Here is a 26,667-nt window from a genome sequence, read left to right as displayed (position 1 = left end):
TGTAGTGCAAGATACATACACACACATGTTATTTAAACTTATTTTCTATAATGGTTTTAATCTAGAACTATAACCAGTAGCAGAATGTGGTGTTTATAAACGGTATATAACTTGTTTTATGAGGGTTAAGTAACAACATGGGAGTAGAATAGTCTATCACCACTTGCTCTGTTATTTCTCTCCACATGATTGGGAACCTGGTTTTTTTCAGGATTCCTGATCTAGCAGACAGAATTCATGTGTAGAGCCATTCCTCTTATGAATATTATTGTCCATGTGAGAAAGAGCAATCCAAGAGGGAGCAGAGCTCTTTCCCCCTTACCTTCATGTTTACTTAACTATGGCCCCTTCTGCATTGCCATGTAATCCAGATTATCAAAGCACATAATCCACATTATCTGTTTTGATATGGAGTCTACATTGCAATATAATCAAGTTCAAAGCAGATAATTTGGATTTCAGTTGGCAGTGTAGAAGGGGCCTTAGTAACATCACAACTCAATAAGGCATATGATGGTTTAATATATATTATGTACACTGCATGTGAGACTGGGGTGGGCATATTGCAGGCCATAGGTGTTTCCCCAGGGTCATATGTGTGGCTCCCAGTGCCCCTAAGAGCTCAAATGGACCCGAAATACCATAGGGGGAATATTCACAGCATTGGTTAAAAAAAATGCAAAATTTTGCAAACAAGGTTTTTTTTGCATCAAGATGAATCATAATGCCAACCCCCCCCCCCCAAACAAAAACATGGTGAGAATGCCTCTGTGTCCCTAGAGCAGTGGTTCTCAACCTGTGGGTCCCCAGGTGTGTTGGCCTACAACTCCCAGAAACGCCAGCTGTTAGGATTTCTGGGATTTGAAAGCCAAAACATCTGGGGACTCACAGGTTATGAACCACTGTCCTAGCTTTCCACAGTTGCTCATCCTGGTTTAACTCAATTCTACATGAATGGATAGTATTTGGTGGAATTCTTGTGAAAGACATACATTTCCAGGAGACAAATAATGATACATTTCCTTCCCTTGCAAACTCAGAATTCTTCATTGTGTTTTTATCATTTTGGTCAAGCAAACTGAAACAATGCAGATAAGTTATTCTTCAGCAAGCAAGGCAAAAAAAAAAAAAGGTTGCATTTAACGAAAGTGCAATATATTTTAGGATAATGGCTGGAGAGACTAAGCCAATCATCCAACCGTATCTAGATTAAAGCAGTAATGTTACGGACATTTTCCTGGGAATAAGGCCCACTAGACACTTAGTTTAGATTGGATAGTAATAATGATATACCCCAAATGAGACAAGCAAAGTCTTTTCTTACTCCAAGAGTTTGTTTGGCCAAATGTATTTAACTGCATTGAAAGAGAAAGTAGAATTGGTACAAAAAGTAATAATGGCAAAAACATTTTAGCTTTATACAATCCCACACTACAAGCCTCTCTGAGCTGGCACCCAAAATATGCCAAGATCAAGTATAATTTCCATAATTCTTAGCATATCCACTAGCCATATTGTTTGGGAATGCTGGGTGTTACAATCAGCATACCTGATACATTGTAAGTGTACATAACACTTGCAATGGTCCAGGAAAAATTTCCACTTTGGAAGTACAGTAGAGTCTCAGTTATCCAACTTCCACTCATTTGATACTCCGTATTGATATCAGATAACGGAGACTCTACCGTATATAAATCTACTGGACAATATCTTTTGTAGTCTCCATATAAAAGGAATTAAGCAGAAATAGACAGTGGCAAGCATTCTTGAACGTTTAACCTGCATTAGCTCTGTTTTGGATGACAGTTTCCCAAAATTCTCAGTCATTTTGAAAGTACTAAAGCAGCCACTGGGTGGTTGTGATGGGATTCTGGTTAGTTAGGAATAAAGGACAGTGGAAAAACTTATTTCACTGGGGGACAGTGAGAGACAAATGCCACAATGTGATCACAAAGTGAGAGATTTTTATGTGGCTCTAAATATGAAATAAGCTAGTTGTCCTGCAGCCAAATAGGAAGTGCATATACCCAATTTCTTCAATTATAAGACACCATTAATTGTAAATGTGTATTAATTTCAGAACCACCACCAACAAAAATCTTTATTTATATTTATAAAAAAGCACCAGAGATTCTAAAATGCACCCCACTTTTAGAGATGCATACATGGTGAATAAATGCATTTTAAAACTGAAGTAAGTAAAATTTCATAGACCTTGAAGAGGTCAGATGTTGGGAAAGTAATTTTAGGTGGGATAAAACTGTCAATGGACATGCTCACTGAGAGATTTTTGGGAACTGTAGTGCACAAGGTTACTTTTCTAAGCTCTGGGAAATAACTGTTTTCCCTCGGCTTCAGACCCAGCTTCTTTTGTTGCCAATAGCAACACTGCACCATGGATAAATGTAGGCCAACAATAGATACATTGGTAAAGACATTAGTAAAACAGCCTGTTTCTATCAGAATTGAAATATTCAGAAAATTCTACAAGCATAAAATGAAAAAATACATGTAATAAAGAAATTGAATTTTTGAACAATATGTACATATATGAAGGAGTGACACCAGCAGCTATATACAACAATTTCTAGGGAAAATTATCTTTTTAAAAAAAGTCTTATCTTTGCTGTCCAAGCTGTATTCTTAAAACATTATTTTACATCCCATCACAAGTAGCTTGAATTACAGCTGTTGTATATTAACAAGTACTGAGAAATTCAAGAATAAAAACAGGTGAAGCTGGCTGTATTTGAATGGCTCAAAGTTTTTAAAAAACAACACCAAGTTGTGTCTTTCGATAAAAGACACTCAATGGTTTGTAATAGAGATGCTCTCATTACATGTCTTTGCATTTTAGGGCGATGAGTTCTAGTAGGATGCTTTTACAAATTAGAAGACAACATTTATTCTTCATCCGTTTTAGAGAAAGCATTTGCCTGGAGAACTTCCATGCAGTTAACCAGAATCAGAGCTCCTGTGAGTTCTCGCCAGTGTTTGGTCACAGGGTTTTTCATTTTATCTAATGCAGATTGCAGGTCTTGCAGCATATCTCTGTAGCTGTCTCCATAGTGAGCTCCCCAAGTGTACAGGAAATCATACGCTGGTTTCCACATCATCTGCAGTGGAATAAATATCAGGCATGCTATATTTAGACACAACAAGCTAACAGCAAATGGAAAACTTTGGGTGTAACATTGTTAGAAACAATAAAATCACACTCCAAGTATTGTCAAATACCAATGCACCCAGACACAGATCAGTTTTCATACCTAATGAAATTAGAAACGATAAGAACAATCTTATTTAGGAGAATAATATCAGCATAAGAAGCATTGTTAACCTGAAACTAAAATATTTATAACTATGGGCTAAAGAGAAGTGCATCCAATTTAGTACAACAGATCCAGCCACCCACACTCCAGATACTTGAATATAACAGAATTTGTTGATAAGCTAATTCTATAGGTTCTACCATATATCTAACTTTACAGGGGACAATCTTCTATTTGAAGATCTACCAAAGGGCAAGCTAGAATTTGAAGGGCCTGGGAACAAATAAATCCTGGATCCCTCCTAAAGGTCAAAATGAGGCTATCATATTATGGGCACATCATGAGATGTCATTATTCCACCAACCGCACTTGTGACGGAGGTGGGACCATGAGAAGGTAATGTGGTCTTTCACTTTTCCTATTGCCTTCTACTCTGCTGAGTGTTATTTTTATTAAAAAAATTCACACCAGAAACGACTTGCAGTTTCTCAAGTCACTCATGACATGAAAAAATATATAAAAATAACACTCAGCAGAGTGGAAGGCAATAGGAAAAGTGGAAGACCACATTACCTTCTCACTGGCCCAACTCCGTCACAAGCACCATTGGTGGGGTCAAGGGAGAAGGCCTTCTTGGTAGTGGCCCCCCAGATCTGGAATGCCATCCCCAGGGAAATTAGACAAGCCTCCACACTTTCAATATTTCAAAAGGAATGGAAAACCTGGTTTTACAAACAGGCCTTTGATAACGGTTAAACATAATAATGCCAATGGCCGGATAATCTAATTGGACTATACGTTTTAAACTGGACTTTGGTCTCACTAACCTGAGCAATGGTGGTGATGTTTCAATTGTTTTATACCATATAATTCTGGTTTTAAAGAATGATGTCTGTTTTTTAATTTAATATGTTTTGTTTATTTTCACTTTTATGGATTGTTTAGTTACTTGTGTTGATTCTATTTAAATTGGTTAGTGCTTTATTGTTTTATTATCATTGTTTTATTTTTATTATTGTTGTGTAATTACATTGTTGTAAACTGCCCCAAGCCCCTTGAGGAGATGGGGCAGGGTATAAATAAGGTTGTTGTTGTTGTTATTGTTGTTATTACTATTACAGATGGACAGATTCAATCAACAAAAAGGTTGTCTTGAAGGTCTCTCATTTATAGGAGCACTCCTAAGTTGTTTGTATTGGATGTCTCCATTATAGAGTCACCACTAAGGTTGTAAACCTTCTTGATTCCAAATATGATATATGATCAATTTATTGTAAAACTAAGTTTTAATGAACTTCTACAAAGTGTGATGCTCCTCATGGATGATATACCGTACAAGACGTTTAACAGCAATGGTGAAAAGCCACAAGCATTTCCAGATATTTTCTTTTTATAACAGAACTTACAAAACAACCATCAATCAGAAAGCGAGAACTGGCTAAATGAACCATTCTTCTGACTCATAAAAGGCAATATCTTAATGAGGCATAAAGGAGACTTGAGGGGACTATCTTCTTCAACAAATTATATGAAACTCCTAAATCTTATTAGTCCCACATTTTTAGCAATGTGAATTCTCATCATTAAGATTTATGTTGAGAGAAAAGTAAGAGAGCATCTACACCAGTGGTTCTCAGCCCATGGGTCCCCAGATGTTTTGGCCTTCAACTCCCAGAAATCCTAACAGCTGGTAAATTGGCTGGGATTTCTGGGAGTGGTAGGCCAACACACCTGGGGACCCACAGGTTGAGAACCGCTGGTCTACGCTGTAAAATTCAGTTTGATGACACTCTACCTACCATGGCTCGATGCTATGGTATCCTGGAAGTTGTAGTTTGGTGAGGCAATAGCACTCTTAGGCAGATAAGATTAAAGACCTTAAAAAACTACAATTCTCATTATTCCATAAAATGGAGCCATGGCAGTTATAATAGTATCAACCGCATTAATTCTACAGTGTAAAGGTAAAGGTTTCTCCTGACGTTAAGTCCAGTCGTGACCAATTCTGGGGGTTGGGGCTCATCTCCATTTCTAAGCCAAAGAGCCGGCGTTGTCCATAGACATCTCCAAGGTCATGTGGCTGGCATAACTGCATGGAGCGCCGTTACCTTCCCGCCGGAGCGGTACCTATTGATCTACTCACATTGGCATGTTTTCGAACTGCTAGGTTGGCAGGAGCAGGCCCCATTAACATTTCCATATAATGCAACCTGCATTATATGGTCAGTGTAGACACATATAATGCAGTTCAGTGCACTATTATATGAGTCTTACACTGATCATAAAATGCAGTTTCAACCTGTACTACATTGCAGTGAAGATAGGCCTATGACAAAACTTGTAGAAATTAGTATAGAATTGAGCGATAGAAGGATGTGAGTGAGACTCTAAATTCAGAGATTGTCTATTCTGTAATGGTCTTTCAGGTGTTGAAATGCGGGTTAGCAGATAATGGGAATGCCATAGGACAGTGTCTTTCTTAGGTCTGCCTTATCTAAATGAAATGAAAAATTAAACTAATTGCATTTCAATATATGTATGTGAAATTTCTGCAGCTAGAAAAGTGGCACAGACAGCACTGTTTAAAAATGAATATTTAGAGCAGCATTTTTAAAGACATTCCATCTGTTAAAAAATATATCAAAGGCACCACTTGTAAAGTTCACACAAAATTGCCAGTGGAAAAAGAAGAGCATTGACAGCAACAAAGGCTGTAGGCTACCATCAGGGATGAAGGTGACTCTCACAGAGAGGCAGCTGCTGTAAAAATAACCTTGAACTTGCAGATCTTGGACTTCCTGGATCAAATGTGCTCAATTAAGCTTGATTTGCAAATACAAGTGGGCTTCCTAAACCCGAGTTTTGCAAACTCAGCCCGTGCTGTGGAAGTCAAGCTGTGTTTGTGGCATCTTGTTCCTTCCCATCTGTTTTACAACTAGAGCTAGAGGCAGAGTGGAATGAGACACACTCTTCTCACCACGGCATTTAACAGCAGTCAGAAGCTTTTTGCAAAAGGGCAGGAAGTAATTCAAGAGGAGCCGTCTCTGTACAAACAGACAAACTGAATAAGCAAATACTGTTTTTAAAAGACTCAAGAGTTCTACTGACAAACATTAACTGAAGGTTAACTTATTGACATTTTTAGAAGTCTGGTGACATTAGAAAAAAAAAGCCTGAATAGAAATGAAACTGAATGATAGAAATGAATAGATTAAATGGGTGAAATCAAAACACAGATCTCTATTCATACATGCGAAAACAAAAAAATAAAAATAAACTCATATTCTAGAACCAAGAAGGGACCATGGTAATAAACAGTCAGAGTTTTTGCTTGAAGGAAAGAGCTATCCATATGATAAGTGAGGTATTATTTTACAGGTTTAGACCTTTGTTGTTAGTTTATGCTCCTGATTCAAATGACAAATTCATTGTGCTTTCCGGTTTCATAAGATCTTGCCTACCGTAACCTTCATTAGAGATGCCACTCAGCATGTTTCTTCTTTCTGATGTTAGCTGGCTGGCATCTCAAGGAGCAGGACTCTGAGGCTGCAATGGTTCACTTAGGATCTTTTCTATCTATGCTATTTACTCAGCAAGTCCTCTATGGCTGGTTTGCAGAAGAGAGTTAAAGTAATTCCTGTTTGTGCAGGCTTTAAATAGAACTCAATATCTCTTGAGGGTCAGATCTTTCTTTTCTGATTTCAGCCAATTTACTACACTCTTGTATATAACAAGGACTTTATCATCCATTGGAAAACCAACTGGTTTTTGTGTCTACATGAGATTCTGGAACCAAACCCCAGTGGATACCAATCATTGTAGGAGTCCCCGGTGATGCAATGGGTTAAACCCTTGTGCCAGCAGGACTGCTGACCAACAGGTCAGCGGTCCAAATCCGGGGAGAGCGGGTGAGCTCTCTCTGTCAGCTCCAGCTCTCTATGTGGGGACATGAGAGAAGTCTCCCACAGTATGGTAAAACATCCAGGAATCCCCTGGACAACGTCTCTGTAGACCTCTCACACCAGAAGCAACTTGCAGTTTCTCAAATCGCTCCTGACACACACAAAAAACCAGTCATTGTGGCATCAGGGCATATCTTCTGCTCTTCATCTGGATAGAAGCAAAAAAGCCAGATCAAATGTCCCTTTATGAAATAAGGAATATTCCCCTTATTTCACCTTAATCTGGGAACAGCCCCTTTAGTTAAGATCTCTGTCTTAATTTGTGTTTTCTGTGAACAATTGTGGTTGGTACCTTAATGCATAACGCTTAATGGCATTACTAGGGCCTAGGTCTCAGGTTTTGGTCTGGAAACCTCAGGGCCTGAAACAAACCTGTAAGGGCATCCCTAAAGTAGGCTCCTTACAATGTGGGTGTACAAAATAATTATAAGTATTCTAAATGCCTACACACAGACAAATGTTTGCAAGTAAACTTGCCACTTGCAGATTGATACAATATGTGCATGGAGAAGAGAAGAGACAATATCTCACATGGCTTCAGTTGTGCTGGTCTGGCCAGACCTGAGCCTTGAAAGGTCTTGTCTTGGGGTAAATTTCCCAGAACTCTGCAGTCATCATAGTCAGTGACTTAGAGATTCGGGGAGTGGCTATGCAATGGAATCTCCCCAGTTGCCCAATGGTATTACTCAGGCTGAAGTATTGGTTTTAAAAACTCTAAGCATTCCTTGAAAAAAAGCCAAGCTACAAATAAGAAACAAAGTGGGGAAACGCACACACTGTACCCTCAAATCCTCAGCTGTAAGCTTTGAAAGGCAATGGACAAAAAAGAACAATTCAGCTCTTGCAAATATTTCATTTAATTTTTCTTGATGTCAGCTTAATATCACGAGACCAACCAATACATGCATTCCTAGGCTATTGGTGACAAATGACTCCAAATTTAAAAAAATCCCTATAGTCCAAAAGAAGAGCCTGGAAACACTGCAAAATCCAGTTTCTTTTGTGACAAACAGCCACGTATACAGAATACAAGGTTCCACCTCAGTGCAATTTTTCCTGCAGGATTTTGAATCTGTCTTATTTAAAGACAGATTTAACATTCGGCCAATATTTAATTGCCAGTCGAGTGACATGTCAGAGAAATGCCTCATTTATCTGAGTACCTAAAGGGCATTCTCAAGTCTAGTGAAAGGAACACGGTGATTGTTAAATTTTCCTTTGGCCAAAGAATGGTTTTAAAATTGAATTTGGAAATAAATCTCTTTTCTGGGCTCCACTCCTATATTTAACCAAGAGTAAGTAACACTTCCTTTGGATTGGATATGTAACGTTGCACTTTTCCTTATTTACTACACATAAATTGTGCACCTTTCACAGTTTAACACTCTCAGTAATTATCAGCGGCATAACTATTGCTACTGTTATTCTGAAAAAAACCAACCCATATACCTGCTCCTCACAATGTCTAAATTGCTTTTATGTGTGTGTCAGGAACGACTTGAGAAATTGCAATTTGCTACTGATGTGAGTGAATTGGCCGGTTGCAAGGACATTGCCTAGGGGACACCCAGATGTTTGATCTTTTACCATCCTTTGGGAGGCTTTTCTCATGTCTCTGCATGGGGAAGCTGGAGCTGACAGACAGAAGCTCACCCCACTCTCCAGATTCAAACCACTGACCTTTCGGTCAGCAATCCTGCCAGCACAAGGGTTTAACCCATTGTGCCATTGGGGGCTCCCATTTAAATTGTTCATCTGAATGTGAATAACTAAGATGATTTACAGAGAAACAGAACAGAGAGGGACAGTCAATAGGATTCCCTCCCACAAGTTTAGACTCATTGGGGTTTGCCTTCTCGTCTTCATCTTGGAAAGAAGTCACGAGTGGAGTGCCGCAGGGTTCCGTCCTGGGCCCGGTTCTGTTTAACATCTTTATTAACAACTTAGACGAGGCGTTAGAAGGCACGATCATCAAGTTTGCAGATGACACCAAACTGGGAGGGATAGCCAACACTCCAGAAGACAGGAGCAGAATTCAAAATGATCTTGACAGACTAGAGAGATGGGCCGAAACTAACAAAATGAAGTTCAACAGGGATAAATGCAAGATACTTCATTTCGGCAGAAAAAATGGAATGCAAAGATACAGAATGGGGGACGCCTGGCTAGACAGCAGTACGTGTGAAAAAGACCTTGGAGTCCTTGTGGACAACAAGTTAAACATGAGCCAGCAATGTGATGTGGCTGCTAAGAAAGCCAATGGGATTTTGGCCTGCATCAATAGGGGTATATTGTCTAGATCCAGGGAAGTCATGCTCCCCCTCTATTTTGCCTTGGTCAGACCACACCTGGAATATTGTGTCCAATTCTGGGCACCGCAGTTGAAGGGAGAAGTTGACAAGCTGGAATGTGTCTAGAGGAGGGCAACTAAAACGATCAAAGGTCTGGAGAACAAGCCCTATGAGGAGAGGCTTAAAGAACTGGGCATGTTTAGCCTGCAGAAGAGAAGGCTAAGAGGAGACATGATAGCCATGTACAAATATGTGAGGGGAAGTCATAGGGAGGAGGGTGCAAGCTTGTTTTCTGCTGCCCTGCAGACTAGGACGCGGAACAATGGCTTCAAACTACAGGAAAGGAGATTCCACCTGAACATCAGGAAGAACTTCCTCACTGTGAGAGCTGTTTGACAGTGGAACTCTCTGCCCCGGACTGTGGTGGAGGCTCCTTCTTTGGAGGCTTTTAAGCAGAGGCTGGATGGCCATCTGTCGGGGGTGCTTTGAATGCGATTTCCTGCTTCTTGGCAGGGGGTTGGACTGGATGGCCCATGAGGTCTCTTCCAACTCTACTATTCTTTGATTCTATGATTCTATGATTCTCAGGGATGGGGGGGGGGTGAGATTATCATGATCCACCCCAGGAACCTCATCGGATCTCAATGAATTTCTGATGATTCTTGAGGAGTTTCTGGTTGCCTTTGTTGATGATCCTGTTGAAGCCATGATGATCTCCAGAATAGGGAGATACGAAATGTGGTGGCCAAAGTGGAGTGAATCCAAGTGTGCACCTTATTTTACAAGATTGTTGGCAGTGTGATGAAATCACTAGGATCATCAATAGCAGAAACCCTGGGGTGAGTCTGTCTGAACAAGGGCCAGAGTCCCCTGAAAAAACTACTGGAAAGAGATCACTGTGTAATCCAGCACACCTGTCCCAAGTAGTCTTTTATGCTCTGTCCCACAACAGCAGCATGTAGCCCACTTGGCAGTTTACTGTAAAGATTTTTCAGAACACATAAAAGTCACCCAAATCTGCTCTGATCTGGATGCTGTGTTTCATACACATGTAGGAATGAAACATTGGCTTCTGTATTGGGTACATTTCAGTTTCTGCCGCCTGAAAAAATGGACAGGATTGCAGGCAAGTTGGGAATTAACTATGTACTAGATCTTTGACCATCCTGGAATATTTCCTCATGCTGATGGTAAAAGGATGGTGAATACCTTTTTTATAGTATTTCATCTTAACTAAAAGAGGCTGTGGGGAACCTGTTATAGAAGCTGTTACAGAAAAACCTCCCCTGAATGCCACTATGGAAGAGAATTATAAACCAATTTTAAATATCCTTTCTTGGACAATGTTCTAGGACATCTGTTAGACTTCCCATCTTCAGGATTATTCAAAATACTAGGCCCTTCCTAGGTCCTCCAGCACACCTTTATGATATGCTTCCACTAGAAGTGTTTGTTCAACATGACTTGCCATTACCTGCAGTTTTGCATATCCATGCATAAGTCCTGTGAAGTATCCCTTGCAAATATTGAGATTGTACTTTACATCTATAATTTGAATGATAAGTATGAAGTCATACAAGTTTGACTTGATTTGTTGCCACAGTTCTTTGTCTTAGCAATTGCATAGTAGCTGTCCTTTATGTAAAGTTGATGATCTGCTACAATATTTGTTTTTTAATCAGATTCACCCAATTTATTAAAATAAATCCTTACCCAAATAGAAAGGTCCCAGCTCCACAAAAAGCTGACCAATTTGCTAACATAATTAGATATGTCTGTAACTATAAAGACTGGCCCATTATTTGTTATTAGCATTCAAAGGCAATGATTTGTGATTTGTTGTTGTTCTGCTCTGAGTCCTTATTGGAGATAGAGCGGTATATAAATAAACTTTTGTTGTTGTTGTCATGTTAATTTGGTAACCCCATGTTATGAATGGATTATTTTTATTGCTAATTGTCTGTTCCAGTCTGTATTTGTTTTATAGTAACTGTTTTATGAGGTTTGATGTTTTATGATGATATATTATTTTATACAAATAGAATTGCTTGTTAATAGACCCCTCAATATGAGTACATATTTCCAACACTGGTTGTTATTTTTATTGCCTTGTTAACTTCGACTTACGGCAGCCCTAGGAATGAAAAACCTCCAAGTCAACCTTTCTTCAACAGTTCCGCACAGACCAATGGCTTCCCTAATTTGAATCTATCCATCTGGAATGTGGTCTTCTTCTTTTCTTACTGCTCTGCACTTTACTAAGTGTTACTGTCTTTTTTAGTGAGTCCTCTCTTCTTATGATATGGCCAAAGTATGACAGCCTCAGATTAGTCATCCTGGCTTCTAGGGAGAGTTCAAACCTGATTTGTTCTAGGACCTATTTCTATCTCTTTTTAGTAGTCCTCAGCATCCACCAAACTCTTCTCCAACACTACATCTCAAATGCGTTTATTTTTCATTAACTTTCTTTCACTGTCCAGCTTAGAACATAATTGACTATTTAGAGGTCCACAGAGCAATGGGGAAGCAGCATACATGGACGGTGGATTAAGAAACCGCAAACCAATGCGAAGGACCCAATAAACTGCAGGACTCTTAGAAGCAGGAACTAGGAAAAATGTAGTTTGTTGAACATAAGAGTTATATTAAAGAGGAGGAGCTTGACACTTTGGACACAAGAAGAAGATGATGTTCTTAGGGCTGGCCAACAACCTTCAATCAATAGCTTGATGGCCATGTGCAATTATCTTGATCAAGTACGGGTAGTTATTACTTAAACATGTGCATATTCATGCATATTACTAACAAACGGCCCCTGAACTCAAGATATACTGGAGAGATGAATTGGAAACACAACAAATAGTAAGACAGAAAGCTCTAGTCTATTTTATATATTTTAAGACAACTGGAAAGTTCATGATGTGTGCACACTTTACCTACTTTCGCAGATTTTATATTATTTCAAAAACCTGCCTTATCGTTACACCAGAAACAAGAGCAAGATCAAACAAATGTGTGCATATGACTCCTTCTTTCAAGTGATTGATCTGTCTGACTTGAGTCTAAAAACGTATTGCAACTTTTGTAGAAAAATAGCATATGATGAAGACATCAGTTAAACCTCACCTCTGGGGGAACATCTCCATTTCTTCCCCGGTGGGGAGCTTCATAAGCTTCAATCTGTTGCTTTGTGAGTCGAGCTAACTTTTCAGCCAGGTCCCTCCAGCCTTTTCCGAGCTTCACAGCTGAAGTAAAAATGACTGTATCCTGGGTAATGCGTGCTACCAATCCTTGGCAATTTAGTTTCAGAAGAGCCTGCAACCACAAATTCAGTGCTTATCTTCTCAAGCAAATAATTACCAAGTACTTGTGTAACAAATAGGAGTATTAACAGTAAAGAGAACTCTTCTATTTCTTTTAGTATATGGAAAAAATGTATACATTCCCTGACACAGTTAAAACAGGTTACTTTTTTGGATTACAATTCCCAGTATTCCCCAGTTGCCGCAGTTCAAAAAAGTAACTATTCTAAGCTTTGATTGGAATGGCAATGAGTTTTCAGAAGTAACTATGTTCTTTTAGGCTAAGGTGAACTGAGTCTTAGTGTAATTTTATTCTTATAAGTATTAAAATGATGACGAACACCATGCATAGTAGTGTGTGTGTGTGTGAAAGAGAGAGAGAGAGAGAGAGAGAGAATTATAAGGGAAAAAGCAGACTTTGGGTAGGCTGCGGGTTCCATTTAATAACTAATTATGCAATTTGTAAGATACAATGGAGAAAGAAAGCTAGGCTGCATATTCAAATAGTAGCATAAATTACCAAGGAAAAGAGAATCAACCAATAAAATTAATTATTTTTAGTAGATTTGTTTAGCATCTAGATTACAAACTATGAATCACTCTCACATACATACAAATCCAGGCACATTCAGTTGTGAGTGCAGTTCTTCACTTGTGGTAGTGCTGACAACAGGAAGAGCAGATTGGTAGTGTGAAGGAGGAAGAATACACATAGTGAGTCAATGATGCTGATTATTAAGAAAATTATTATTTACCAAGTTGATAACCTACCACAGTGTGCACACAACCACTTCGTAAACTGAGTTGTCATTTCTCCTCTCCCCACCTTCCCATGCTATGCACAAGAGGTTCTGAAACCAAACCCCAATGGATATCAAGGACCCACTACACAGCAAAATCAAAGCTGAGAAAAATTAATTTATAGGACTACAATTCCCAGGATCCCCTTAAGCAGCAGGCGCAGTAACCATGCTACCTGAGGAATCATGGGAGGTGCAAGTCACTTTTCTAACTGAGCATATCTACTATCACTATACACTGAATCAAAGCAGTCAGATCTTCTGACCACTCAATAAGAGATGTATATCTTTGCCACCATGGAGTTTAGCTCCTTTTGTGACAATTAAAACATGCAGGATCCAACCATCAATGAATTTCTATATTTCAGGAATATTTAAAACTGTAAGTTCACAAATCTCAAGGATTTTTCCAATATAATGAATATTCACAATTTTTGCAACCTTGCAAGCATGTCCATATAATATGCTGTTAGACAGATAGACTCAAACAGTGGTCCTCCCAACTCCCAGAATTCCTGATCACTGAACAAGTTGGCTAGAGTTTCTGGAAGCTGGAGGCCCCAACAGCTGGAAGGCAGCCATTTGAGGATGGCTGCTCTAAGAAAACATTATTTACACTACATTACCAACATTTAGGTGAAGTAGATAATTTCATTCTAAAGAAATATAAACATGTATTTTTGGACCTATGGTCAGCTTGTATATGCCTAACTCCTATCTTACATTTTTCTTTGCCCTCTTTTTTCATCCAGTGAAATATAACATATTTATGTCATCTCCAGCCCACACAAAGATTGCTGTAGAAGTGGTCCACACAACTCCCATTACAGGGTATATCATATTACGTCCATTTTGTATACTGTATATACTCGAGTATAAGCCAAGTTTTTCAGCCCTTTTTTTAAGACTGAAAAAGCCCCCCTCGGCTTATACACAGGTGAGGGTCCTGGTTGGCTTATATTTGGGTCAGCTTATACTCGAGAATACATTTATTATTTCACTCTGATCTTATTATTATTATTGCATTTATTATATTACTCTATTTATTATTACCTGTATTATTTTCCTGTATTTATTATTATTATTATTATTATTACATATATTATTTTACTCTATTATTATTAAAAGGATACATAAGCACATTTACATTGAAGAAGACGAGAATAATGATTTGATCAGAGTTGGACAGTCTTATCTTACATTTGAGCTTTATGTAAATATTCAAAAACATTTAACTTACTGAGGCCTCAATGTAATTTTATTGGTATCTATTTTTATTTCTGAAATTTACCACTCTCGGCTTATACTGGAGTCAATGTTTTCCCAGTTTTTTTGTAGTAAAATTAGGTGCCTCAGCTTATATTCGGGTCGGCTTATACTTGAGTATATACGGTACATCCATATTTTTAAGATGCTACCATTCTTACTCAGAAAGATGCATTTCTTGAAAAAGCAGCACAAACGATATTGTTAGCTATTCCAAAAAAAATCTATTTGGATAATGAAGCTGGAAAGAAAGCCTGAGGGGAAGAAAAGCTGAAAATGGGAGATAGGATTTTGACCTGCTCCAAATTACAACTGCAGAGAAGTAATGAGAAGTCCTTAAGCGATAATGAGTGAGAAAACACACATTTGCTGTTTTTAAGGCTTTTGTCATTCTGGGCATGAGACTAATGAGCAGGGCAACACCACAATAGGAATGAGATTGTGGAGGTTTATTTTCCAAATCGACAGATATGACATCTTTCACTCTGTTCTTTACACTTTCAAGTTAATACCAAAGTGACATTATTTATTTATTTGACAGTTGTGTAAGATCCTGTTTTCAAAAACAAGCCTTGCAACAAATCATCCTGACTTGTGTACCAGCATAACCGTATCAAACTATGGGAACTGTGACAGGATAAATAGATATATATCCTGGTTTAATTGAACTGGATTTAATTTTGCAAGACTAATGCTACCATGGTGTAGTGATATGGACTCTAGGACTCCGAGAGACCAATGGGCAAACCTGGGAAAGTCACCGCCTCTGAGCCTCAGGGGAAACGCAATGGCAAAATCCTCTGACCTAATCTTTATTTATTTATTTATTTATTTATTTAATTGATTTATATACTGCTCTTCTCTCTCAGGGGGATCAAATCTTGCCAAAGAAAACAAGTGAAAGGTTTGCCTTAAGGTTGGCATAAGTCAGAAGTTACTCGAAGGCACACAGTAATCATCAAGGCGGCTTAAAACAGCTTTACATAAAAAGCAAGAAATAGTTATGTATACATGTCACTTTCACAATATTTTGGAAGGAGGGTGTCTGCTGAATTCTCATAAGGTATTTCTTATAAATTCCTCATTGGCTCCTTCCTCTCATGCTTTTCTACCTTTTGGTTTAATCTTTGGGGGAGATACAATTCCTGCCATTTCTCCAGTGTATCGTGTTGCATTGCTACCCCTTCCTTCTCCTTTTCCATACAGGGAGATGGGACATAGATGTTGTGTTCCCAAGTGTGGCTGTGACTGCACAGTCTGTGGAAAGAGGGAAACTTTGCAAGTGGGAAATAGTGGCAGGAAGGGGGAATGGATGGCAAATAGAGTCATTGTGCAACATGACTGCAAGTTGGCACTAGAAACCTGGAGCACTGTGGAAGATCCATAGAGAAGAGCCTCCTATCCTCTACTGTCCTCTTCATCTCCATCTCCCTCTCCCCAATCCTATTCCATTCATCTCCTCCTGCCAAAGTGAATGGACTTGGTGGTGAGTGAGGGAACATGTGCATCACCAAGCCCTAGAGCAGTGGTTCTCAACTTGTGGTCCCCAGATATTTATGGCCTTCAACTGGTAAACTGGCTGGGATTCCTAGGAGTTGTAGGCCAAAAACATCTGGGGACCCCAGGTTGAGAACCAATGCCCTAGAGCAGTGGTTCCCAACCTTTGGGGCTCCAGGTGTTTTGGACCAACTCCATAAAACCCAGTCATCTTACCAGCTGTTAGGATTTGTGTGAGCTGAAGTCCAAAACATCTGGAGGCCGAAAGGTTGGGAACTACTGCACTGGAGATATTCACATTTCCCCCACTTTTGGTAGGACCTTCAATCCTAACATTCATGAAAGTTGAGGGCCAGCTATATTTGTTCCACAGGCATCTTGCAGTTCAGTTTATTGTGCTCTGCTAATGCTTCCAGCCCTTGGTCTATTTTAGTATGGTTTATTAAATGTTTTATTTTTATTTGTTCACCATAGACAGCGGAAAGTAGAAATTCTATAAAATCAATCATTTCAGTTTCTGAGTTACACTGATCTGGCAATTCAGTATTTCTTTCTAGAATTTCCATCTAATGTCCATATAAATAGAAGAAAGCCTCTAAAATAAACCAATGACAATTACTAGCTCATTTACATTTTTACTTGCCTGCCTGCCTGCTCCTTTCTGTATTAGTCACTAGCCTGAGAAGGGAAAAAAAGAGCCAAAAGTTGTAACACTGTTTTATTACAGGGTGACAATTCCAGATTCATCCCAACTGGGTGTTTGTATGCCTGTTCTAATGGAATGAATGAAATGTAATCCAGGGGCTTGAATGAAACTGCACACCATAGAGATGTATTGAGAAATAAAGACAGGAGCAAGATGAGCACAACCTACAAACTATCTACAGACCCACAAAGAAAATCCAACAAATGCTACGGTCAGCGAAAGACAAGAGGGATCCTCTCTCCTCTGCAGGAGTCTACCGGATACCATGCAGCTGTGGACAAGTCTACATAGGGACCACCAAACGCAGCGCACAAACACGAGTCAAAGAACATGAAAGGCACTGCAGACTAATTCAACCAGAGAAATCAGCCATAGCAGAGCACTTGATGAACCAACCTGGACACAGTATATTATTTGAGAACACAGAAATGCTGGACCACTCCAACAACTATCATGTCAGACTACACAGAGAAGCCATTGAAATCCACAAACATGTGGACAACTTCAACAAAAAGAAGGAAACCATGAAAATGAACAAAATCTGGCTACCAGTATTAAAAAACTCTAAAATCAAAACAGTAGATGGGAACCAACACTCTGAAGGCAGAGGAGCCCCAAGGATGGCCATTGACTGAACAAAGGATCCCCCCAGGCAAGAGACAAAAACCTTTCCAATGCTAATTAGGGTGATTAACTGAAACATTAATGCTGGCTTCCCAGTGACAAAGGACTCTTGCCACACCCTGGACTCTACACAGATATATATTCTTTCCTTTCCTTACTTAGTTTATCCATACCTCACAACCTCTGAGGATGCCTGCCATAGATGTGGGCAAAACGTCAGGAGAGAATACTTCTGGAACATGGCCACACAGCCCAAAAGACATACAACAACCCCAGAACTCTCTGTAGTTGCTATAATTTCCACAAAAATGTAATGAAGTGGGCCAAATCAATGTGTCATCACTTTTCAAGCATTTTTGACAATGAGAAGGTTACAGACAGGAGATGGGTTTGAGAATAGAGTAAATCTTTCCCCACTCTTGTTTCTAATGGTCTGGAAGACAAGGGACAGCACTTAAGGAGAGGGACATATTTGATTAAAACTTTTAAAAAAGGCTATTAAACATCTCTAACTGATTTAAGGAGAGGAATTAAGGAGAGGTGTCAAAACAGTCACTCATTTTATAGAGGATAAATACCCTGACTTCAGGGAATAGTGGAGATGGGAAGCAGGTCAGCAGAGACTGTGAACTGTGGAAAGAGAATAGAAGATAGCGGAAGGATTGACATCATCTAACCTAGATTCCCCATGTGAGGTCAAGGTGCACATTGATCAATCAAAAGAAGAGGGGTCAAAGTACAATTTGGGAACAGTAGAAATAGAGTCCCTATTTTTTCTCATGTTTAAAAAGCAGATGAAAACCAGATTCTTGGACTTGATGTGTGACAACAGAACCCTTGAAAAGAGACAATGCAAACCAACTGAGTAGCTGTGTATGAACCATGTAGAACCTGTGGCTTCCAAATAGTCTCAGACTACAACATCCACCACCATATTAGCCTATGGCAAGGAGAGATGGAAATGGATTTCAGATTATTTGGGAAACACATGTTCTCCAACCCTTCAGTCCTGTACTGGAATGTTGAGACTTAGTCCCAAAGGTCTGGAGGCATTAGTTCTCAGCCTTTTATTTAGGGCTTTAGGAGGGTATGGAGGTGATGCTGAATGAAGAAAAATGAATTTGTTAGAATTGGACTAAATGTAATTGTTGGTTCCAACTACAGTAGATGGTAAATTAACTTATATGTTAATTCCAGTGCTTGCGGTGGATCTGTAATAGTTGGGATTTAGGCAATTATATTTTTGAGAATGCTTTTTGGATTCTTCTGCAAGAGGGCATAACTCTTCCCTTGCTAAGCTATCTTTCCCAGGCTTTGTATATTTGACAGAAAAGTAGAAGGCCCTAAATCAGCAGTGCTCCCTGACTATCCAAAACATACTTTTATTCCCCATCCCACATTTGCACATAATTATAAAATACTGAACATTTCCACATGCAGCTTTGATCAAGCAAATCTATACAAGTCAATATGGGAAAAACCATATGAGGATGGCAGAGTTTTTAAAAAGTTTCCACTGCAGCTGTTCTCTTCATGGCTTACAAGGCAGGCTTTCTACTTTGTAACAGCTCTGTTGGCCTTGAGTTGCAGTGAGAGGACCATAATAATGACAAACTATCTCAAATTATTACTGCCAAATTTCATTGCATATGAACTGGTATAGCCCATCCAAGCAATACTTACAACAGAGAGCTCATAAAGGAAACGCCTCGTACTTCTGTTCGCATGGCAAACTTCTTTTAGCTTCTTCACAACATAAGCAACTTTTTCCGATTCTTTCTCAGCTTGTAATTCACTGAAATCATCCAGGGACATGTCTGAAAATCGAAGGGCATTAGCCAAAGCTTTCCAGTCATACATTCTCTCTGATACAGTGGATAGGATTGCTGAATAGATATATGTCAGTTTTCTAAAAGGCAAGGCAATTTGTTCAGCAAGGTCGTCGGTTGTAATTGTGCTATCCTCAATATCCATGGCTTGATCCTTGGGTATCACTTTGATATTCTTGCAGTGTACAAGTCCCACCTTTCTTCTAAGAACTCCTACATACCACTCTTTTATTTTAGCTTGTCCAATGGCTTTTACCTTATCTTCGCCAAGAAGCGCTATTGTGTCCCCTTTAAAATACTCCAGCAAATAGTTAATTTTACTTTGACGTAACACAGTCTTCAAAGCTATGCCATAGCTCTTAACATTTAAACCCTGATCTTGAAATGTTGGGTATTTTATGGTTGGTACGGACAACAACGGTGAAGATTTGACCTCCTTGTGTTTTCCCAATTGGTTTGGCTGGTTGAACATTCCTCTTAATGGCTTTGGAGCCGGTTCAGGAGTTGTAATGTAGAACTGGCACACCAAGTTGTTGTTTGGCATTTTAACCTGGACACGGAAGACAAAAAGATGTATTTTTCTTGTGTTGATTATGGAAAATGGAAAGTGCTTTTGAATCACCTGGCCACCACCTTTCAATGTGTCTTCTTTCACCTCTTTCCTTTGATCTTCTTCCTTCACTTCAAAATCAGGGTCACAGGAAGCCACAAAAATGTTCAGGTCTTGTGGCTTCTCAAGTTCAAATATGTGCTTCCCCCATAGTTGGAAAACAACTGGGGGCATACTCTTCCCACCTTTTTTAATGCCACAGACTGTGAGCTTCTCTGGAATATAGCTGTGGCCAAAGAGAGCAAAAACAACAGTAAAAGATGGATGGATGTGTTTGGGTCCATATATTCCCACTGAAAGTTTTCTGTGAATATATTCCCAAGCGCTTGCAGGAGCATTCACTGCATTCACTTGGGCTACAGCAATAACGTACATCAAGTGACTCAGATCTGTCAGCTTCACTTGGATGGTATCTTTATAAATGTAACAGCTGTGTATTTTTTCAAATGGTCCTTCTTTCCTAGAACTGCACAGACACACAATTTCCATCATAACTTGACTAAAAGGATCCTTCTTTATTTCAGCTGCAATTTTCATTTCTAGCAAAATGGCTTCTGTGGTATTGAGGTTACTTAATGTCAGTTCAATCAAAGGGCTCACAGTGGTTGAAAAGTCATGGTTAAGGGATGATGGAGAGTCAAGGATAGCCTGTAATCCAACCTCTTGGAATTCACCAAAAGGTACATGACCTTCCGGGAAATGAACAGCAATATCCGAGTCAGGAAGCTGCACTGAACCACCCTCATGATTCACTTTGCACACAATATGGGTTTCCACAGATTGCGTTTGTGCCCATCCGGGACTCTGATTGATCACATTCAAATCCAAGCAAGACCGGGCCAGCTGCCTTTGATTCAGCCACGCTGTCTTATAAGCTTCACGATCACTCTGAAGTGATTCATTCTCTGGAGGTAGAATGTGGTTGGTTGGTGCTGTGCTGGGAAGTTCAAAAGTCGTGGTGTTTACGATATCCAAAAGATCTGAAACACTCCGAGATTTTGTAGACCTCCTCGATGCTTTACGATGAAAAAGATAATCAATATTTAATTCATCCCCAGATGAAGCGGCGGAATGCCTGGCATTTGAATCTCTACGAAATAAATAAGGATCTTCTTTCAAAATTGATATACGCCTGTCACTTTTTTCTTTGTTGCTTGATTGAGCTACATCATCTAAAAATGGGTTTGATGCTGACAGTTCATTCCAAAATGGATTTGTCTTGAATCCACTGGGAGCACCTTGCTTAAATTTTTCAGACCAATGGAACTTCAAGTCGAATTCATTTTCCTTTTCATCTATTTTTTAAAAAAGAAGAGTGTTAAGTAATCTTACAGTGAATATGCCAAGATACTACTGTTCCCGTTGCATTAATTTAAAGACACCACATACAATATGCATTCACAATGCAATCATACATGATTGCTTACTGCCTAAATTCGCATTAATTTACACCTTATGTGTATGTATAAGACTGTAGTCATACTTTCGTTTTGTCCCCATTACCTTGCTCATTTTTAAATGTACATCTTCAGCTTTTATGTGGGAATCTGTGCCTGACAATGAAACAGGAAATTAAGCAGAAACAAATGGCTGAGATGAGACTAGCATAACCCTCATTTTTCCCCATTCATATTCTATAAACTGTTAAAACCTGAAAAAGGATAAGGTAGTCATTGTGCAGGATTTATTTTGGGAAGAATTTGTGACTTTTCCAAAACAAAACTGTGTACTACCAATTGGCCAGATTCAGCCTGCAGTCTTACGTCAGGGGAATAAACCCATATTGAACACAGCGGAACTTGCTTCAGGGAGAAATCTGCAATTACTTTGCAACCCTGTACTTAGTCACTGGGGAGTTAAGTGCCACTGAACTCAAAGGGACTGATTTCTCAATAACTACATATGAAAATCACTGTTAAATTAAATAGATTAAGATACAAGGCAAACAAAACCATGCTTCTATTTTCCACTCTGTCCTCTGAAATACCCTTGAGGACATTCAAATAACACCTGATATGAACAGCATTTGTCCCCATTTGAGCATAATCCAAAGATCATATCTTAGCTGCCTCTTCTCCTGTCATTTGCACTGTTTATTTTTAACAGCTTGCAAAGATTTTCCTGCAGTTATTACCATAAGTTTATATATGGAACTTCATGTTCATCTGATATACTGGTTTGGATCCAGATTTAGTGGTGAGCAATTCAAATGATACAAGCAGACTTTCTCACTATCTCCCTGAAAACATTACACAGAGTCAGGAGAGTCTGCTGAATGGGATAAAGTGGGTGCTGTGGGGTGGGTTGTTCCTAAAATGGAGTCATTTCGCCTTTTAGGAGTGGAGCTCTTCTGCTAGCACAGTGGTTCTCAACCTGTGGGTCCCCAGAAGTTTTGGCCTTCAGCTCCCAGTAATTTTAACAGCTAGTAAACTGGTTGGGATTTCTGGGAGTTGTAGGTCAAAAACACCTGGGGATCTCAGATTGAGAACCACTGTATGCACTGAGAGAAATGCAATTTGCTTGTAACTTCACAAACCCTTTGCCATGTTATACCCCTTCTGATACAAACACAAACAATGATTAAATTTGTGCTTGAGAAAAATTATACTACTGACAACATACCTGTCCAATCTTTCCTTGCAGGATTTCCATTGTCCACGTCAATCAGAGAACCCTCCGATCTACTCCATGAAACCTCCTTCATGTAATAGCAAGCAGACATTTCCGCTTTCCTAACAAAGTTAAGACATGTTGGTTTACAAGATGAGAAATGTTTAGAACTACAAATCATCATCCAAAACTGGGCAATGTAGAAATAAATATTTAGAGCAAAGATGGGGAACATTTGGCTTCTCTGATATTCACAAGGTAGAATTCCCATCACACCTCACCATTTGGCATACTGGGTAGAATGGATGGGAATTAGAGTCCAATAACATCTGCAGGCACACAATTTCTGCAGTCCAAAGAACTCCTTATAAATACAACATGCCTAACAAAGGAGATTTTCATGACTTAAGGCAAATGGTCTGTTCAAAGAAGTCACTGTCAGTCACTGTCGCAATTTATGTGGTGTTTGCCCCTATGCCACCATCAATTTATATCTTTATTCAGGGAAGAAGCAGTCATGGTCATGACACTCTGCTCCAAAAGCCCTGTCCTCAGAAATCCTTACAAGAATCTGTGAGATCTGTTGCCACAAAGGGGGGAAGAGTAGGATTTGATTTGACATTTTGTTTTAATGGCTTGTACGTATCTATAGAACAAATATTAAGAAACATGAGAAGAAAACATACTATCAAGAAGAAAGTATATAGTGACCCTTAAAGAAACTTTAAGAGATAAATATTGGAGATGAAGGATAGAAGAAATATTTACATTTTACTGGGAAGTAAGTCCCATTGAACTATAGACATACTTCTGAGCACACATATTCATGTTCACCTTGCATGATTCAGAAGAAATTACGAAATAGCTTAGTCAACAAGAAAATAGTGTTTCAGTGCAACTGGGGAACTATTTATGATCAAGAGTATATTTTGTTATCCTGTCAAACAATTTTTTCATCACCCTCCTTCAAAGCTGAGAATGTGACTTGTCCAAGGTCACCTGCTTGGCCTCAATTCAAGCCCTGGTCTCCCAGAGACCTAATTCATCACTCCGCCCTTACACTTCCTGACTCTCAATAAGTGCTGTCTATATATTTTCTAAAGCAACCAACTTATACAGTATGATTGCTATCTTTTCACTAACCTACATTCCCCCCAAAATTGGGCCTTCCATCCCAGTAATCTTTGTGCAATTTTATGGTATGTTTCCAGCCCAAATTGAGTCAAAATATAGGTTTCGATATTATCCATGCTCTCCAAAGGAGTCTTAAAACAGATCTCCTGTAGATATGGGGTGGCACTGTTCAATCAAGACGTACATACTATATATCTACCTTCAGCTGCATAATTTGTCATGAACAGAATACAATGTGCTATTTAGGAATATCAGGTCAAGCTTACCGCAGATGTTGCAATAACCATATATTGTAACAATATATTACAGGTTGTCCATCTCCTATTCAAAATTCGAAAATTTGAAAAATTCCAAAATTGCCATAAGGGAGGCAGGTGCCGTGACACGATTACTTTCTCATCGTTCAGTGTACACAATCTTTGTTTCATGCACAAAATTATTTAATATATTGTTTATAAAATTATCTTCAGGTTATGTGTCTAAAGCAGTAGTTCTCAACTACTAGCACTTATAAGACAGCTAGCATTTATAAGACAGAGAACCCTATGGTTGTTGGTAGAAAAGCCAAGAGCACTTTAGTGCAGTAGTTCTCAACCTGGGGTCCCCAGATGTTTTGGCCTACAACTCCCAGAAATCCCAGCCAATTTACCAGCTGTTAGGATTTCTGGGAGTTGAAGGCCAAAACATCTGGGGACCACAGGTTGAGAATCACTGTTATAAAGAGTCTATGAAACATAACTGTCTCATGATTTACATATATGCAAATACTGGTATTCCAAAATCCAAAAACATCTAATATCCACGACACTTTGGGTCTCGAGCATTTCAGAAAAGAAATGCTTAATCTGTATTTCCCAATCAATGATGCACAGTAAGGTTTACAAGCTTAACCACCAAATGCCTTTTGATATTGTCACACCATGAAGCAACCAGGTTACAATGCTTCATTTACCATAAAAGGACTGCTACAAGAGACCATCAAGTCCATATAAACTGTCCACATTGATCTATTTTGCTGCTTAAGCTCCATGAATTCTAATAAAAATATTTCAAATAGACATGGAACAGAAGAAGCAGATCCTAGCTTCAACACAGCACCTTCTGGAATATGATCTTGTTCTCTCCTCCAATGCATATGCTTCAAATAGAGCATGGAAGGAAACCAGGGTGAATAATTAGAGTGTCCAGCATGGCAAAAACTGTTCAGCATGGCAAACAATCTGCAGAAATAACAGGAAAGCGAGAAAAGTATAGAGGACAAAAATACCAGTGATTTATTGCTAGGCTAAGGATATGGTGTTGAGTAGAAAGGGCTTTACAATCTGTTCCTGAATTCACAGGCAAAAGGAAAGAGACCAAGAGAAAACCCATCCACACAATCAATTAAATTCTAGCAAGTTTGGAGCTTCGTTACATGGAAAACAGCATTCAGATGTTATCCATGAACAGTAGTATTATTTAGTGGTATTCTATCGAGCTGCTGTGATTCAGAGTCACAGAAACATTAAAAAAAATACCTACGGAGACAAAATAAGTGGGACAGCACAGCAGAAAGCAGACAAACAGCTGCTAAATGATGCGCGTTCTACAGCCATCAAAATAAAAATGCCTGAGCAGAGTAACAAAAAGGGTGCATTTTGTAGAGTGGGAGTATAATGACAGCATAGATATAAAGATTTAATCTTTTGCATACAGCTAGCGCATAAACAAACAGAACAAACCATCCTCGTCTTGCCCCACACAAATTCACTCTCAGAATTTTTCAATATTTTTCTACCTATAATTGAAATATTAAATTAGGTAAATAAACTCCAGATTCTCCAGTGGGAGGAAGACTGTTAGAGAAACAGCTCATAAATATCCCAAAGGCATCACTGAGACAGGCCTATCATTTATTACTCTTATTAGTCATGGAGCTAAGAAGTACACTCTCGATCATGACCGTTTCATACATTGGCTTTTCCCATCTTATAAACACAGAGATTAATCTCCTAGTCAGAAAAGGTGTTTAATGTAAATTCTATTATAGTCTACTGAAGGGAAATACGCATTTTATAATCAGACAATAAGGATGGCACAAACTGCTGAATTAGATGTTTTTAAAAAACAGTGCACCCCACACATAAGTCACAGGTACAAACAACCTGAGTTTCTTAACACATTTCAAATCCAAATTTTGAATTTTCTAATCTGAATTTTAATATCCTTGGAAACATCATATTTAGGGTTCGTCTAGAAATAATGCAGTTTGACACCACTTTAGCTATCATCACTCAAAACCAGGGAATCATGGAGGCTGTAGTTTCACAAGGTCTTTAGCCTTCTCTGCCAAAAGGTGCCATTATCTCACAAATGACAAGTCCAAGAATTCCATAGCATTGAGCTATGATAGTTAAACTGGTGTCAAACTACATTAATTCTACAGTATGGATGTGCCTTTAGACTCTCGAACCTGAAATCCATCCCAAACTAAAATAGCCAATCAGATCCAGGTTGAAATTTTTCTTGATGTATATAGTAAATACAGAATATTCCTCTTAAGTTCCCACATATAAAATCTGGTTTACTTTTTCAACTTAATAGAAGGATTGGCAAGTTGTGGCCTTTCAGCTGACCCAGACTGCAATTCCCATCAGTCCTATAATATATTGTATGTATATATACTTGTAAACCGCCCTGAGTCCCCTTCGGGGTGAGAAGGGCGGTATATAAATGTCGCAAATAAATAAATAAATAAATAAATAGGAGGCATAGCAAATAGGTA

The 26,667-nt window shown here is 38.9% G+C and overlaps 1 protein-coding gene across 1 annotated transcript in view; it reads right to left on the bottom strand.

The window, feature by feature from the left end:
* Nucleotides 1–741: 741 nt before the first annotated feature.
* Nucleotides 742–26,667, bottom strand: part of macc1 (MET transcriptional regulator MACC1) — a 46,080-nt gene continuing 20,154 nt past the window's right edge. The window contains exons 2-5 of the mRNA XM_003222143.4: nucleotides 22,782–22,891; nucleotides 19,404–21,454; nucleotides 12,652–12,840; nucleotides 742–3,116 (exon numbers count right to left, since the gene is read on the bottom strand). Of these exons, the coding sequence (XP_003222191.1) occupies nucleotides 2,904–3,116; nucleotides 12,652–12,840; nucleotides 19,404–21,454; nucleotides 22,782–22,881 (2,553 nt within the window). The 5' untranslated portion in view covers nucleotides 22,882–22,891 and the 3' untranslated portion in view covers nucleotides 742–2,903. The remainder of the gene's footprint in view (nucleotides 3,117–12,651; nucleotides 12,841–19,403; nucleotides 21,455–22,781; nucleotides 22,892–26,667) is intronic.

This window comes from Anolis carolinensis, chromosome 6, assembly GCF_035594765.1.
Source record: "Anolis carolinensis isolate JA03-04 chromosome 6, rAnoCar3.1.pri, whole genome shotgun sequence".
NCBI classification, from domain to species: domain Eukaryota; kingdom Metazoa; phylum Chordata; class Lepidosauria; order Squamata; family Dactyloidae; genus Anolis; species Anolis carolinensis.
Note: the sequence above shows the minus strand (reverse complement) of the source record. Positions and strands in the feature narration are given on the sequence as shown.